Below are 17,732 nucleotides of genomic sequence, written 5' to 3' on the forward strand. Positions count from 1 at the left end.
ACATACTATGGTGAGATATTCCCAACCATATTCTGTATTCATACCCTTTATATTGTTAAGTACTTTAAATCAGCTATTCCCTGAGCCTCCTCATCTTCAAGAAAAACAAATCCTGCCTATGTAGTCTTTGAACCTGAAATGCTCTATCCATGATACCACCCTGGAGAATCTCCTCTGCTCCTCTCATGTGGTGATTAAAAATGCATGAAATACTCAAGGTATGACCTAACCCATGTTTTACAATAACACTTTTCCCTAACATCCATGTTATTTTATTCTATACACTGGTTAATGAAGATACTCATGCATTCCTCACCACCTTTTTTACCTTTGTTGCTACCTTCAGGGATTCTTGGCCTTTTACACCAAAGACTCTGTCTTCTTCAGTATTCCCAGAGGCTTTACCATTCAGTGTATATATTGTACCAATGTGAGTCCTCCCAAAGTACATCAGTTTGAACTGATCAAGATTAATTTGCAAATGAAATTGGTTTACCAATTTTTAAATAGCATTCTGTAGCCTACAATTGTTGTCATTATTAACAATAATACTAATTTTGTGCCATCTGTAAACTAACTGATCGTGCCACCTACATTCATTTCAAAACCTTTAAGGGCCTGTCCCACTTACGCAACTTTTTCTGCGACTGCTGGCACCCATCATAGGTCGCCGAAAATTTTCAACATGTTGAAAACTCAGCGGCGACCAGAAAGATATTATGACTCTTTGGGTTACTAGGAGACCTCTCACAACCATACGGGAAACCCCCTGGCGACCTCTCACAACAATACAGGCGACCCCCTGGTGAGATGCCCCCTGGTGACACCCCGCGCCACCCGCGACATGTTGCCAGGGGTCGCCTGTATGGGTGTGCGAGGTCTCCTAGTCACCCAGAGTCGTGGCGTCTTTCTGGTCGCCGCTGAATTTTCAACATGTTGAAATTTTTCGGTGACCTATGACGGGTGCCGCAGTCGCCGAAAAAGTCGCGTAAGTGGGACAGGACCTTTAATCTAAGCAATGGGTAGTAAAGATCTCAGAAATTATACCTGTGAATACATCGCTGATCAAGACCAGTTGGATCCAATTTGTTAACTTGACCTAACCTTTTCAACCAGTTTTCCATGTAAAACCTTGTCGTTAAAGTTCATGTAGACAACATCAACAGTGCACTGTACTCATCAATGGAATTTATTATCTCTTTGAAAATTTCAATCATATTGATAGACATGATGACCTTCTAACTGTCATAGAATCATAGACAAATACAGCACAGAAAGAGGCCATTTTGTCCTCGTCCTTGCTGATTATGATGCCCATCTTCGTTAAACTTATTTGGCTTCATTAGGTAGGTATGTCTTTCTAATCCAGGTACTAGCCATGCTGACAGTTTTAGATTAATGCCTTCCTTAACAATTATAGAATAATATGCCCCCCCCCCCTCTTTTTCTCCAGTAACCTTCTGACCACAAAGCTATAATCCTGTCTTATTTCTGCTGCCCTTCTTGAACAATGATAGCAGATTTGGTGTGCTCCAGTCACTTGGCATCTTGCTTGGAGACAAGATTTGAAAGACACTATCAGGGTACCGGCAGTCTCCTTCTTTGCCTGTTCAGATTGCTCCTAAGGATTTATCTACCATTAAGCCCACAAAGGCAACTAATACTCATCCCTTACATTGATTACATGTTCTAGAATTTCAATTTTCCCCTCCCTGAATTCTATAATGTCCTCTGTTGTGACTAGAGATGAAAACTATTTATTTAAGACCTCCCCTATGCTCTCTGACTTCATGCATTGGTTGTCATTTTGGTCCTTATTGGGTGCTACACTTTCTCTGGTTATCCTCTTGTCCTAAATACTCTTATTAAATGTTTCAAAGTTTTCCTTAACCTTTGTCCTCAGTGCTATTTCATTCTCTCTCTTAATTTATATGATGTTTAAATACCCCCCTTAAACTTTCTATATTTCTGAAATGCTCCTCTGTTGTCAGTTTTAAATTATGCTCAAGGAGCTTGAGTCAAAGATTATATTGATCTAGAGCAGTAAGGACAAGAATGTTACTCCAAATTCACAAACTCCTGATTGTTCACCCATCCTCATAAATAACTGCACTGCCTCATCCCAATTACACAGGTGGCTGGTGGCAATTTACTGGCTTGATATTTTTTTTTGAAATGGTCAATCTGTCCACAAATCCACAACTTGCTCCACCGGCTCCTCCCAAGGCTTAAACCAAGGGTGCTGACCCGCCCAAATGTCACCTATCCATGTTTTCCAGAGATGCTGCCTGACAACTTTGAGTTACTTCAGCATTAGTGTAGCTTTGTGTAAGCCAGCACCTGCAGTTCCTTGTTTGTTTTTCTGGAGTAAGAACATTCCTGCAGTGGTCTGAAGTGTAATTGATTGTATGGAATTGCCAGCAATTGATTTTGGTTGCAGGCCTGAAATTGAACTTTGCCATATTCTTTCTGTCATGTTAAAACCCCTCTCAAGCACTGCTCCATGGTGAAAGGTAGTCTTTCTGTGGTCACAGATGAGCCTGTAGATATTTTTTGGAAGTAATAATGCAAGATGGTCCGTATAGTTTTTGATTTTGCAAATTCTGTGGATCATGCATATTTATTGTTCTGCAGGGTGTAGATTTTAATTATTTCCACTCCAATCACAGGGCTTTATGTAACCTGCCCATTACAACCACACACGATTGTTTTGGTCTGCAAATCGTGCATCATGATGCTGATCATTCCCTTGACAATTACTCCTTCCTATTCAGGAAGTCCCAACATAAAACGCCACCACTACATTCCCAGCACTGACCCGTAGCGTTCCTCCAGCACTTGGTGTTTTGATATTATTCAGAAATGTGGGTTTTCTTTACATCTCATGGATTGTTCTCCTTAAGACATTACTCAAAAGGCACCTGCTTTCGAAGAAAAGGGGCAATTTATTACAAATAATCTCATCTCGGGTTACAGTAAAAGTATCCTTCTTTGTGCTGTGCTTTGAATAGAGCATCTGAAAATGGCATTGCTTCTGTAAGAGTTTTTGGTCAGAGGTTTGGAGAAGCCAGATGCTGACGTTCTTTGTGCCTTGCGAGATGAACTTTTCTGAATAAAGTTTACATTTTTTAACTTCATAAAGAAAAGAGATAAAAATAAAATATAATGATTTGTAGCACCAGATGGAACAAGTACAGCAGAACGGCACTAATTTGAACCGGTTGGAACGGAACACAGTTCTGACTAGTAATTTGTTCTGACTTGCAATTTATCACTCAGCATTTGATGTATGGAGACCGATTGCTGTTCAGAAGATGGAGGAGTTGCATGAGCAACAATTTAAGTTTTAGGTACGGAGGGGGGAATTGTTATTTAAATGGAATATTATAGTTCTGAATTGACAGCAGGAGGCTGGCTGAAGTCAGGAGTGAGGATCTTGCATTTAAATATTTCAACACTCCAAACAGTGTAGCTGTGTGGCAGTTGGCAGCAATGTCACTTGCTTCCCGAATGCCATGATACTCGATTGGCAGTACTCCCTCTACCAACTTGTAGTCAAGTCTCCAACTGCACATTTTAACTTTTAAGCATGATTTTTGAACTTCTATGCAGAATTGCAAATCAATTCCCAGTCCTGATTGTTCCTAAGTCTCGAAACAAGACTTGGGGGTTTCTCTGTTCAAAAGGAGCATTTTTTTTATCTTGTTCCTGTTAAATGCCGTAATTATTTGCAATGTTGATGTTATGAAAATACTTGTTGATGTTGTTGCTTACAAAGATATTTTGTAGATCAAAGCTGATCAAATACTTCTTTGACCCATAGAAAAATAAACTATTTGTTATATCAACTGAAATTCCTCTTTTCAAAGCAATTCTGTATGAATTTTATTACAATATTTCAATAGCGTTGCTACATTCCTAGCATCAGCATTAAGTTATAATCCCACATGGAGAATGCATAATTCAACCAGGTCTTTGTTACCTGAGATACTGATTAAACAAAATACTAAATTCGATAGTTTTCTTCACTTCAGCAAAATCAGAATGTCACTTTGAATTGATTTAGTTGATAACTTAATATCAGTGCTAAACTCTGATATAGGAATCAGTCTGAAGTACAGTTATTCACTATTGAATAGAAAATGTAATAACATTTTTTTTCATGAAAGTGGAAGCTTAAAGGCGATTATTTTAGAAGACAAAGTTCAATTTCATTTTAAGATGCACTTAATTCAGTTAATTATTTATAGGGCAAATCTGAAACTAAAATAAAGAGAGAAAGTTCTTAGTAACTGAAATTATAGAGAATCCAAGAGAAAAGGGACTGAATATTTTGATTGCTAATTAATTTGTCATATAACTCTAGTTGTGAAAATTCTGTGGAGAAATAGAATGACGCTTAAATCATGAGCTTCTAAATGCAGCTGGAGGTTACAGATTGGAGAATGAGCATTTCTATATGCCCAACTATAGAAATGTGTAAAAGGGATTATTAAAATAAATCCATTTGAAGGTAAAATGGGTTGAAAGATTTCTGCTTAGAATGCTAAAGCATAGATCTAAACCATATAGACCACAGTGGAATGATCAGTGTATTTGCATACTTCTCGTAGTTCCTGAAGTATTTGCCAGAATGATGATTCTGAGTTACAAGGAACGAGGGTTGAGTTCTCTAAAATCTTGAAGAGCGTTTAATACTATTATTTAAAATGATAGACCAAGTATCGAGGATAAACATTATTGTGTAAATTGATGATATGAGGCTATAATGTCGAATATTATTTTTATTTAAAAGTGAGGAAAACTTCTTTGTACAAATGAAATACGTTCACGTTAATGATAAATTGTACGTGAACATTCTAAAAGTAACAGAATAAATTAACTATGCTAAATTTCAATAGCTGTGGGGAGAAAGCTGTAAAATGGGAACAGTTTGTAGAAATGCGTGCATGAAACTGTCCCTGTAGGATCTGCATTCATAGGAAGCAAGAAAGACTAAATGGTTTTGCACGTGTGCCTCCACAGTGATAAATCATTCAGCGCAAGAACTTTTGTGGAACATGGTGAATATCCCATTTTAAGAAGGCATTCAGTTAAAAATTGGAAATAAAACAGAAATTCTCAAAATATTCAGTGTTTTCCTATTTCCAGCATCTGCAGTATTTTGCTTTGAGTTCAGGATAGGCTTGTCACAAACTTTTTTTTTTTCCAGATTAAATTTTTTTCGGGATGTTCCTGACTTTAGACTTCTAGCTTGCGGTGGAGACGGAACAGTGGGATGGATCCTTGATTGCATAGGTAAGATTCTTAGCTACTGCAAGCCCCAGAACCACAACCATAATTGGATGAGCTTTGAAAACCCGACATAAAACAGAAAAAGACCAGGTTTAAGACAAGATTGCATCTGTAATATTGACTGATTCTTAATGCAGACTCTCACATGAATGAATGTCTTTCACTGTTTAAAGCTATTTGCTTCCTCAGTTTATTTTGGGGGGAAATAATGAATTATTTGAGAGATAGAAAATTGCAATTGGTGGGAATGCATTAATAGGTTGCACACATTCTGCAAAGGATCGAAATACTCATTTTTGAAAAGTTTTTTTTCAGTAATAAGGCAATGTTGTTATAATCTTATGTTCTTGGACATTTTCTACTCATGTTTAGTTTAGAGATACAGTGCAGAAACAGGCCCTTCACCCAGAGTCCACGCCGACCAGCAATCCCCGCACATTTACACCATTCTATACACACTCAGGATGATTTACAATTTTACCAAGCCAATTAGCCGACAAATCTTTGGAGTGTGGGAGGAAACTGCAGCACCCCGGGTAAAACCCATGCAGGTCGCGGGGAGAAGGTAGAAACTCCTTACAGACAGCACCCATAGTCAGTATCGAACCCGGGTCTCTGGCTCTGTAAGGCAGCAAATCTACCGCTGCGCCATCGTGCTACCCGTGTTGTAGAGTTTATAATTTCACACCCTCCACTAACATACACACCCTTCATCTCACCTTCAACAATCTTCCACTCAACAACTTACAAGCTTTGCCATTAAAATCTTCATCTTGTGATCTGCTCATTTGATTTTTTTTACCCTATGTGCAGTGTTAATCTTTTTTATTTAAGAGTATGAATATTTATCGGAGGCTGGGAAACAAATTACGTGGTTAAAGAATGTTCCACCAAAAACAAATGCACTCTTATTGAGTTGTAAGGCTTCCATGCTATAAATATTAAATACAACTGTTCCAGGTTGTCTTGGTGATGCTGCAAGTAAAACATTGAAACAAATAAGAGTTCTCCAACACAGTTATAATCCATTCAGGCACAAGCAAGGCAACCAGGATTCATTCACAACCTCAACATAGAAAGGGCCAGATGCTCTGCCACATAAAAGATTATCAATGCAATCGTGTGTGTTTGTGAATTCATGTGTAAACAATTGTGCAGAACTCATTAATTCTTCTAACTAAAGGGACACAAAGTGCATGCACATTGCACAATAGTGGGGCAGTTCCCTCAAAGAGTAACTGAGCCATGTCAACGAAATAGGACCCAGGTTTGATCCATGGCCTGTGCCAATTAAACGGATCTTATCTGATGTCACAGCAAGGGAATTAAAATTGGCTTCAGTGCCCCAGTGCAAGGGATAGCATAATTAGCTCAACAGCAATCCACAATAGCTATCCAGTTATTCCAACCAGTGGTGGTTGCTTGCAGGCAATGGGCAATAACTGATCACAATTTAACAGTTTCCTAGCGACTGAATAACCTGCCAGCCTTCACCCCTGCACATGGAGATCAGACATTTAACTGAAACACAAAGGAAAAATGGCAATGATAGAGAACATCCCAATATAAAATCTGAAGCTCTCATTTGATCCCAGACACCTACGGTATACTACTGACATGACAGTTGTTTGATTTTTACATTATTGGCAATTTCATTGGTCTAAGTACCCATATGCAGAGTTGTCACAAAATCCAAATACTCAAACCCCTGTGTGGTTTTGGCGGTACAAACCTGAAGCCACAGGACATTGAGGAAGGAGTCCAATAATGTGTCTTTCTTCAGTATAAAGCAACATCTGCAGTTCCTTTCTACATGAGAATGTGCCAACCTGTTTCAGTTATGTTTCCTCACAGGGAGTGTTCAAATGCAGCCCCATTTACACCATTACAACACATATCCCCACAAACATGGGCAAAATACAATTGGTAATAACAGGGTTTGACAAAACATTTTCCCTTTTATAAGACCTGGGCATTGAATACAAAGCTCTGATCCTGAAGCATTGCAACTAATAAACAGTTAACAGCTAAAACAGTTATTTGCATAAGATTAGATTGTGTAAGAAGTTAATTGAGATCATGAAACCTAACTCACCACATTCTCTCCTGCTTTGTTTCTCTATTAAAACCACAGTTGTGATCAAGTCACTTATCTTGATTTAATAATTCATTTATTTTGGGTTGAAAGAGCTCCTTTATTTTATTAGGGCACATCTGTGGTATTTTATGTGCATACTCCCTCTCCTAAAGCTTCTGTACCTTCTCCAAAGCCTCCCAAATTCTTCCTATAAAAAGGCAACCAGAACTGCACGCAATACTCCAAATGTAACCTGACCAAAGTGCTTTAAAGCTGCATCATGATTTCCTGACACTTATACACAATGTCCTGACCATATGCCTTCTTTACCACTCTATCTGCTTGTGTTATCACTTTCAGGGAGCTATGGACATGGACACACAATCCATCTGTACATCAATGCTGTTAAACGTCTTGGCTTTAACTGTATACTTTCTCCTTACATTGAATCTCCCAAAGTGCAACCTCACTTTATCAGACAAAACTCTATTTGCCACTTCTCCAGCCATATATGTAACTGATCAATATCCTGATGAATCCTTTAACATCTGTCTTCATTGTCCACCAATTTTGGTTTCCTCTGCAAAATTCTCAACCAACCCATCTACATTTATGTCCAAGTCATTTATATCTACCACAAACAATGGATATCCCAGCACAGATTCTTGCAGGCACCACTTTTCACAGATCGCCTACCAGAATAACATGCTTCCATTACAACTCTATCTTCTATGGATAAGCCAGTTCCGAATCCAAGCTATCAAATCATAGTGAATCCCATGCATTTTAATCTTCCGTATCAGATGACCATGACAGACTTTTCAAAATGAATTTAAGATCCACGTAGACAACACCCACTTCCCTACTCTCATCAATTACCTTCACCACCACCTCAAAAAGCTTAATTGAGTTAGTAAGACGTGTCCTGCAATGGCCAACCCATGCTGACTGTTCCTAATTATCGTATTCTCTTCCAAATGCAAGTAAATCATATCCCAAAGAATCCTCTCCAATAGCTTCCTATCATTAGCTATAACTTCCTGGATTATCTCTACTTGTGTTCTTAAAGAAAGGAAGAATGTGTATGGCCTATTTTCCTTCATCAGATAGAGCATTGAATACAAGAGATTGACACAAGCTGGAGTAACTCAGCGGGACAGGCAGCATCTCTGGAGAGAAGGAATGGGTGACGTGTCGAGTCGAGAAACATCACCCATTCCTTCTCTCCAGAGATGCTGCCTGTCCCTCTGAGTTACTCCAGCTTTTTGTGTCTATCTTTGGTTTAAACCAGCATCTGCAGTTTACTTCCAAAACATTTAATACAAGAGGTTGGACATTATGTTGCAGCTGTAAAATATGTTGGTGAGACCAAACATGGAGCATAGTGCACATTTCTAGTTGTCATACTAAATCAAGGATGTAATTAAAAAATGTATTAAAAAATCACAAGAATGTATTAAAAAATCACAAGAATGTTGCTGGGACGGGGTCTTGAGTTTGTGGAAAAGACTAGATAAGCTGGGGCTGTTTCCTCTCGAGCACAGGAGGCTGAGGGGGTGACCATATAGAGGTCTGTAAAACCATGAAGATCAAGTGGATTGGCATTTTTTTTTTGTCCGCCACAGAAGGGGAGTCTAAAGCTGGAGGGCGAAGGTTTCAAGATAAGGTAGATTTAGAGGGGATGTGAGGGGCAGGTATTGTGCCCTTTGTGCCAGAAGAAGTGGCAGATACAGGTAGAATTACAATGTTTCAAAGACATTTGGGTAGGTTCATGCACAGGAAAAATTAAAAGGGATAGCGACCCGATAAAGACAAATGGAACTAGCTCTGGAAGACGCCTTGGTAAGCATAGATGAGTTGGGTCAAATGACTTGTTTCTGTACTGTATGATGTGATGTCTCCATCAGAAGAACTGCATTTCATTTTTTCCGTTAAATCTTGAAACTTGTTTTCTGTCGTATGTACCAAATGTGCAATGTAGTTACACATTCAGTGGCAATCCCCTTTGAATCTGGTTCAATTTTCCAGAAACCGAGCATGACAAGTGCATGACAAGTGCATGCAAATAACACACACACTGATGTATCAGTATTGGTCTCAAAATAATTATTGGACTACTTTCCTCTGTTTGGTTCATTTTTATAGAATATTAAAAATGACTGCATGGAAAACAGTATTGTATTAAAAATATTATCAAACCTGTGTTTATTTTTACTTTCAGATAAAGCAAATTTGCCTCAGCACCCTCCAGTGGCAGTTCTTCCACTTGGAACTGGCAATGACTTGGCTCGATGTCTTAGATCAGGAGGAGGTAAGGATGGAAGCTCCTGGTTGAATCATTTCCAATAATTGTTAAAAGCCTTGGGTTTTAAGGCTTTGTGTCAGATTGTACAATTGACCCAACACTTGCTAAATAAGATCAAAAGATTACAGAATTTCAAGGTTGTTAGCTTTGGCACAAATTAAGTAACGTTAAGTATTGTGCTGGTTAAAATTTTGAAATTATTTGCAGATCATTGAGGTTATTGAAGCTATTATTAAGGTTTAAGCAGACCAACATAAATCTTTTAAATGTGTTAATTGCTGACTACTATTTATAGTGTATTTTGGTTATTTAAAATCACTACATAGAGCAAAAGTATTTAATTTCTGTGATAAAATCAATAGTCAGCTGCATTATTTAAACAGTGGCAAGTAACCCCCCCCCCTTAAATGTATCAAGGAATATTTTTAAATGCAAGACAAAGATTACTCCATTCTCAGACACTGACTCATGCTGTTTGAATGGAAACTTGAGACTTAAAATCAATTTGGAGATCAGAACAGATCTGAGCGCATGTTGCATCCGGGTATTAGGTTATGCCCAAATCCAAAGTCGTATCCTTTTATTTGGAAAGGGATTTGGAAATAAGTGGCAAGGTCATGTGCACTACATCTAGAGTTAAAGCCAAACACAAATTAGAATTTTCCAAAGGCAATGGGCACACTTGACTGAAGGTTTTCTAATGTTTGCTGAGTGAGTAACTGGTGTATTTGGAACAAAATGCTAAAGCCATGCAGTTCTTGAAGTGAGAAGATATTGCAGAATTATTCATGAACTGCAGAGAATAGCCACCATGTTATAATACCCTGGAAGTAGAAGTCAACGGTGAAAAGATTGTGCTTCCCACTATCGTTGCAAAGGTTTGCCACACATATCTATTGGGAAGAATCGTCTCTGAGTCTTTGCAGTGCCGATCAATAACAGCTAGGATAATGTTAAGTTGGTTAACTTTAACAAAAAGGAAACCAAGAAGCAATTTTAATTAACATTTTACATGGTACGCAATGCACTAAATAAAGATTAAAATGTAAGGAAGAAAATAGTCAAAAGCTGAATTCATACATATAACCATATAACCATATAACAATTACAGCACGGAAACAGGTCATCTCGGCCCTACAAGTCCGTGCCGAACAACTTTTTTCCCTTAGTCCCACCTGCCTGCACTCATACCATAACCTGCCATTCCCTTCTCATCCATATGCCTATCCAATTTATTTTTAAATGATACCAACGAACCTGCCTCCACCACTTCTACTGGAAGCTCATTCCACACCGCTACCACTCTCTGAGTAAAGAAGTTCCCCCTCATGTTACCCCTAAACTTCTGTCCCTTCATTCTGAAGTCATGTCCTCTTGTTTGAATCTTCCCTATTCTCAAAGGGAAAAGCTTGTCCACATCAACTCTGTCTATCCCTCTCATCATTTTAAAGACCTCTATCAAGTTCCCCCTTAACCGTCTGCGCTCCAGAGAATAAAGACCTAACTTATTCAACCTTTCTCTGTAACTTAGTTGTTGAAACCCAGGCAACATTCTAGTAAATCTCCTCTGTACTCTCTCTATTTTGTTGACATCCTTCCTATAATTGGGCGACCAAAATTGTACACCATACTCCAGATTTGGTCTCACCAATGCCTTGTACAATTTTAACATTACATCCCAGCTTCTATACTCAATGCTCTGATTTATAAAGGCTAGCATACCAAAAGCTTTCTTTACCACCCTATCTATATAAGATTCCACCTTCAAGGAACTATGCACGGTTATTCCCAGATCCCTTTGTTCAACTGTATTCTTCAATTCCCTACCATTTACCATGTACGTCCTATTTTGATTTGTCCTGCCAAGATGTAGCACCTCACATTTATCAGCATTAAACTCCATCTGCCATCTTTCAGCCCATTCTTCCAAATGGCCTAAATCACTCTGTAGACTTTGGAAATCCTCTTCATTATCCACAACACCCCCTATCTTGGTATTATCTGCATACTTACTAATCCAATTTACCACACCTTCACCCAGATCATTGATGTACATGACAAACAACAAAGATCCCTGAGGCACCCCACTAGTCACCTGCCTCCAACCAGACAAACAGCCATCCACCATTACCCTCTGGCTTCTCCCATTCAGCCACTGTTGAATCCATCTTGCTACTCCTGCATTTATACCCAACAGTTGAACCTTCTTAACCAACCTTCCATGAGGAACCTTGTCAAAGGCCTTACTAAAGTCCATATAGACAACATCCACTGCTTTACCCTCGTCAATTTCCCTAGTAACCTCTTCAAAAAATTCAAGAAGATTAGTCAAACATGACCTTCCAGGCACAAATCCATGTTGGCTGTTCCTAATCAGACCCTGTTTATCCAGATGCTTATATATATTATCTCTAAGTATCTTTTCCATTAATTTGCCCACCACTGAAGTCAAACTAACAGGTCTATAATTGCTAGGTTTACTCTTAGAACCCTTTTTAAACAATGGAACAACATGCGCAGTACGCCCATCCTCGGGGACTATTCCCGTTTCTAATGACATTTGAAATATTTCTGTCATAGCCCCTGCTATTTCTACACTAACTTCCCTCAATGTCCTAGGGAATATCTTGTCAGGACCTGGAGACTTATCCACTTTTATATTTTTCAAAAGTGTCAGTACTTCTTTTACTTTGAAACTCATAGTATCCATAGCTACTCTACTAGTTTCCCTTACCTCACATAATTCAATATCCTTCTCCTTGGTGAATACCGAAGAAAAGAAATTGTTCAATATCTCCCCCATCTCTTTTGGCTCTGCAGATAGCTGTCCACTCTGTCTCTCCAATGGACCAATTTTATCCCTCGTTATCCTTTTGCTATTAATATAGCTGTAGAAACCCTTTGGATTTACTTTCACCTTACTTGCCAAAGCAACCTCATATCTTCTTTTAGCTTTTCTTAATAAAAAAAAAATCAAAACCCATTATTTCCCAGGGTGGAGGAATTAAGAACTCGATGGCATAGGTTGTGGTGAGAGGGGATGGATTTCACTGGTATCTGAAGGTCAATTTTTTCACACAGAGGGTGGTACGTTTATGGAACAACCTTACAGAGGAAATGGTTGAGACGGGTGCAAAAACAATATTTAAACAAGTACATGGATAGGAAAGATTATTCATGTAAGGAGAGGAATATGGGTCAACACAGGCAAATGGGACCAATTTATGAGGTTATCTTGCTCAGCAAGGAGCTAGTTGGGCTGAAGGGGCTGTTTTCATGCTGTTTTAATCTATGACTTAAACAGATTGTTTTTAATTTTGGGGGAATGTTGACTATTATTACAATTGTAATATTATAATTGAATGTGGATAAAGTGTGGGATTTTCAGGATATTTTGCTGGAGGATCTCCTAGCACGCAGCATAAGTTCATGTCCATTCAGGTGATTACAGGCTAATTGTGTAGTGGGTTTGCTGACAGCAACTTTAGGATTTCCACATTAACATAAATATAAATGAAGAAGTTAATGTAACTTGATGGAGTAAAGACAGAGTTAACGTATTTCTATCACCATACTACTGAAAAATCCAGGAAATATTTTTATACATCTTTGAGCATACTTTCATTCTCTTAGCTTGATAATTTTGCATTCTAAAGTCACATTGTCATAAATACCTCTGCTTAAAGCTTTGGCGTATTGAGATAGTACAGTATGTACTAATTGGGTGTATCTAGCATTGATCAGTTTGCTCAGAGTATTGGTTGATCACCCATGGGCTGACAATATCTTATTTTAAATTTCTCATCCACTTCTTGCTTAATACACATGACTGCAACATCAAACGTATGGTCACTGATACAGAGAAATGCAGAATTTGATTCCAGCACTGATCCAAGTTCATGTGAAGGAATGGCTGAATGATTTCCACACTGCCTAGTTTGGATTATTTATGCTAATTGAAGTGTTGACAGCTCTGTAGATATGGACCAGATTTGAAACCAAGCTAAAAATAAAATAGGAATGTCTTTGTATGCTGTTTTTCATACCATTATATGCTTTTTAGCCACATATGCTGATCCTGATGGGTGGTCACACTCAAGCTTTTAATAATAGTTTTAGCAAGTGTTTAAGTTCACCCATCTGTTAGACTGTGGAGATGACTGTAGAGGTCAAGTCATTCGGTATTTTAAAAATGGAGATTGATAGGTTCTTGATTAGGAAGAAAAGTAATATTTTACCAAAAAGGCCGACGTCAGGCAATGCCGTGGTAGTTGGAGACTCCATTGTGAGAGCTACGGACAGGGGTTTCTGCGGCAACAGACGGGATTCGAGGATGGTGTGCTGCCTCCCTGGTGCCAGGATTCAGGATGTCACGGACAGAGTGCAGAAAATCCTCAAGGACGAAGGTGAACAGCCGGAAGTCGTAGTGCATGTTGGCACAAACGATGTCGGAAAGAAGGGGATGCTATATTTAAGAGGGAGTTGGATGTGGCCCTTGTGGCTAAAGGGATCAGGGGGTATGGAGAGAAGGCAGGTATGGGATACTGAGTTGGATGATCAGCCATGATCATATTGAATGGCGGTGCAGGCTCGAAGGGCCGAATGGCCTACTCCTGCACCTATTTTCTATGTTTCTATGTTTCTATGAATATTCTGAAGCGTGACTTTAGAGAGCTCGGAAAAGTACTGAAAAGCATGACCTCCAGGGTGGTTATCTTCGGTTTGCTTCTAGTTCCTCGTGCTGGCAAGAGTAGGAACAGGGAGATACAGGACCTGAATGTGTGGCTGAGGAACTGGTGCAGGGGGCAGGGATTTAGATTCTTAGACCACTGGGATCTGTTTCGGAGTAAGGGGGAACTGTACAAAAGGGATGGATTGCACCTTAACAGGTGGGGGACCAGCATTCTGGCAGGCAGGTTTGCCACTGCTACACAGGTGGTTTTAAACTAAATAAGGGGGAGGGGGGGGGAGGGGTGTCAAATGGGATAGTCAAGGATGGAGTTAAAAGGAAATGGAGTAAAGGGATAATTAATGACCCCAGAATTAACGGGAAAGAAAGCTCCCAAAGGGATAGGGGAGTATGGCCAAGTGTAATAGGGATCGATGTGAAAGGTGAGATGCGTAAGGAATTAAAAATATTGTATATGAATGCGCGAAGTATAAGAAGTAAAGTAGATGAGCTTGAGGCTCAGTTAGAGGTTGGTAGTTATGACATTGTGGGGATTACCGAGACTTGGCTGCAGGAGGATCGGGCCTGGGAAAATAATATTCAGGGTTATACATCCTATAGAAAGGACAGGCAGGTGGGCAGAGGAGGGGGGGTAGCTCTGCTGGTGAGGGATTGAATTCAGTCCCTTGCGAGGGAAGACATAGGGACTGACGAGGTAGAGTCACTGTGTATTGAGTTGAGGAATTGTAAAGGCAAGAAGACACTAATTGGTGTTATTTACAGACCCCCAAATAGTAGCTGGGATATAGGGTGTTAGTTGCAGCAGGAGTTATGTAGTGGCATGTAACAAAGGTAATGCCACTGTGGTGATGGGGGGATTTCAAATGCAGGTAGACTGGGAAAATCAGGTTGGTTCAGGTCCCCAAGGAAGTGAGTTTGTAGAGTGCCTCCGAGATAGATTCTTAGAGCAGCTTGTAATGGAGCCGACCAGAGAAAAGGCAATTCTGGATTTAGTGTTGTCCAATGAACCAGATTTGATAAGAGAACTCGAGGTAAAGGAACCGCTTGGAGGTAGTGATCATAATATGATTAGTTTTAATCTGCAATTTGAGAAGGAGAAGGTTAAATCGGAAATGTCAGTGATGCAGTTGAACAAAGGGGACTATGAAGGCATGAGAGAGGAGCTGGCCAAGGTAGACAGGAAAGTGATCCTAGCACGAATGATGGTAGAACAGCAATGGCAGGAATTTCTTGGCATAATCCAGAAGACGCAGGATCATTTCATTCCAAAAAGGAAGAAAGATTCTAATGGGAGTAAGGGGCAACCGTGGCTGACAAGAGAAGTTAGGGATAGAATAAAACTAAAAGAAAAGATGTATAAAAAAACAAAGAGTAGCCGGAAGCCAGAGGATTGGGAAACTTTCATAGGACAACAGAAGGAAACAAAATGGGCAATACGGGCTGAAAAGATGAAGTACGAGGGGAAGCTTGCCAGGAATGTAAAGAGGGACAGTAAAAGCTTCTCTTTCGATATGTTAAGGGGAAAAGAATAGCAAAGTCAAATGTGGGTCCCTTGAAGGCAGACATGGGTGAAATTATTATGGGGAACAAGGAAATGGCAGAAGAGTTGAACAGGTACTTCAGATCTGTCTTCACTAAGGAAGACACAAACAATCTCCCAGAAGTACTAGAGGACTGAGGAACTAAGGGGGTAGAGGAACTGAAAGAAATTTTCATTTGGCGAGAAATAGTATTGGGTAGGCTAATGGGACTGAAGGATAATAAATCCCCTGGGCCTGATGGTCTGCATCCCAGGGTCCTCAGGGAGGTGGCTCTAGAAATAGTGGACTCATTGGTGATCATTTTCCAATGTTCAATAGAGTCAGGATCAGTTCCTGTGGATTGGAGGATAGCTAATGTTATCCCACTTTTCAAGAAAGGAGCGAGAGAGAAACCGGGGAATTACAGACCAGTTAGCTTCGGTGGTGAGAAAGATGCTGGAGTCAATTATTAAAGAGGTAATAATGGGGCATTTGGGTAGCAGTAAAAGGATTAGTACAAGTCAGCATGGATTTATGAAAGGAAAATCATGCTTGACTAATCTTCTGGAATTTTTTGGAGGATGTGACAAGTAAAATGGATAAAGGGGAGCCAGTGGATGTAGCGTATCTAGACTTTCAGAAAGCCTTTGATGAGGTCCCACATGGGAGACTGGTGACTAAAATTAGAGTACATGGTATTGGGGGTAGGATGTTGACGTGTATAGAAAATTGGTTGGCAGACAGGAAGCAAAGAGTAGGAGTGAAAGGATCCTTTTCAGAATGGCAGGTAGTGGCTAGTGGAGTGCTGCAAGTCTCGGTGTTGGGGCCGCAACTGTTTACCATATATATTAATGATTTGGAAGAGGGAATTAGGAGCAACACTAGCAAGTTTGTGGATGACACAAAGCTGGGTGGCAGTGTGAACTGTGAAGAGGATGTTAGGAGGTTGCAGGGTGAGTGAGTGGGCAGATGCATGGCAGATGCAGTATAATATAGATAAATGTGAGGTTATCCACTTTGGTGGCAAAAACAAGGGGGCAGATTATTATCTCAATGGGGTTAGGTTAGGTAAGGGGGAGGTACAGCGAGACCTGGGTGTCCTTGTACACTGGTCACTGAACGTTGCCGTGCAGGAACAGCAGCCAGTGAAGAAAGCTAATGGAATGTTGGCCTTCATAACAAGAGGATTTCAGTATAGGAGTAGAGAGGTTCTTCTGAAGTTGTATAGGGCTCTGGTAAGACCACATCTAGAGTATTATATACAGTTTTGGTCTCCTAATTTGAGGAAGGACATCCTTGTGATTGAGGCAGTGCAGCGTAGGTTCACGAGATTGATCCCTGGGATGGCGGGACTGTCATATGAAGAAAGATTGAAAAGACTAGGCTTGTATTCAGTGGAGTTTAGAAGGATGAGGGGATATCTTATAGAAACATATAAAATTATAAAAGGACTGGACAAGCTAGATGCAGGAAAAATGTTCCCAATGTTGGGCGAGTCCAGAACCAGGGGCCACAGTCTGAGAATAAAGGGGAGGCCATTTAAGACTGAGATGAGTTGTGAATTTGTGGAATTCCCTGCCACAGAGTGCAGTGGAGGCCAAATTACTAGATGGATTTAAGAGAGAGTTAAATAGAGCTCGAGGGGCTAGTGGAATCAAGGGATATGGGGAGAAGGCAGGCACGGGTTATTGATTGGGGACGATCAGCCATGATCACAATGAATGGTGGTGCTGGCTCAAAGGGCCGAATGGCCTCCTCCTGCACCTATTTTCTATGTTTCTATCCTGGCCCCACCTCTCTTCCAGCATTCTCTCCTCGCCAATACAATTAGTCTGAATAAGGCAT

The 17,732-nt window shown here is 39.9% G+C and overlaps 1 protein-coding gene across 1 annotated transcript in view; it reads left to right on the top strand.

Annotated features, from left to right (window-relative positions):
• dgkb (diacylglycerol kinase beta) overlaps positions 1-17,732 on the top strand; it is a 568,450-nt gene that overhangs the window by 248,779 nt on the left and 301,939 nt on the right. The window contains exons 15-16 of the mRNA XM_033045582.1: positions 5,213-5,298; positions 9,594-9,683. Coding sequence (XP_032901473.1) covers positions 5,213-5,298; positions 9,594-9,683 — 176 coding nt within the window. The remainder of the gene's footprint in view (positions 1-5,212; positions 5,299-9,593; positions 9,684-17,732) is intronic.

Source organism: Amblyraja radiata, chromosome 2, assembly GCF_010909765.2.
Source record: "Amblyraja radiata isolate CabotCenter1 chromosome 2, sAmbRad1.1.pri, whole genome shotgun sequence".
NCBI lineage: Eukaryota > Metazoa > Chordata > Chondrichthyes > Rajiformes > Rajidae > Amblyraja > Amblyraja radiata.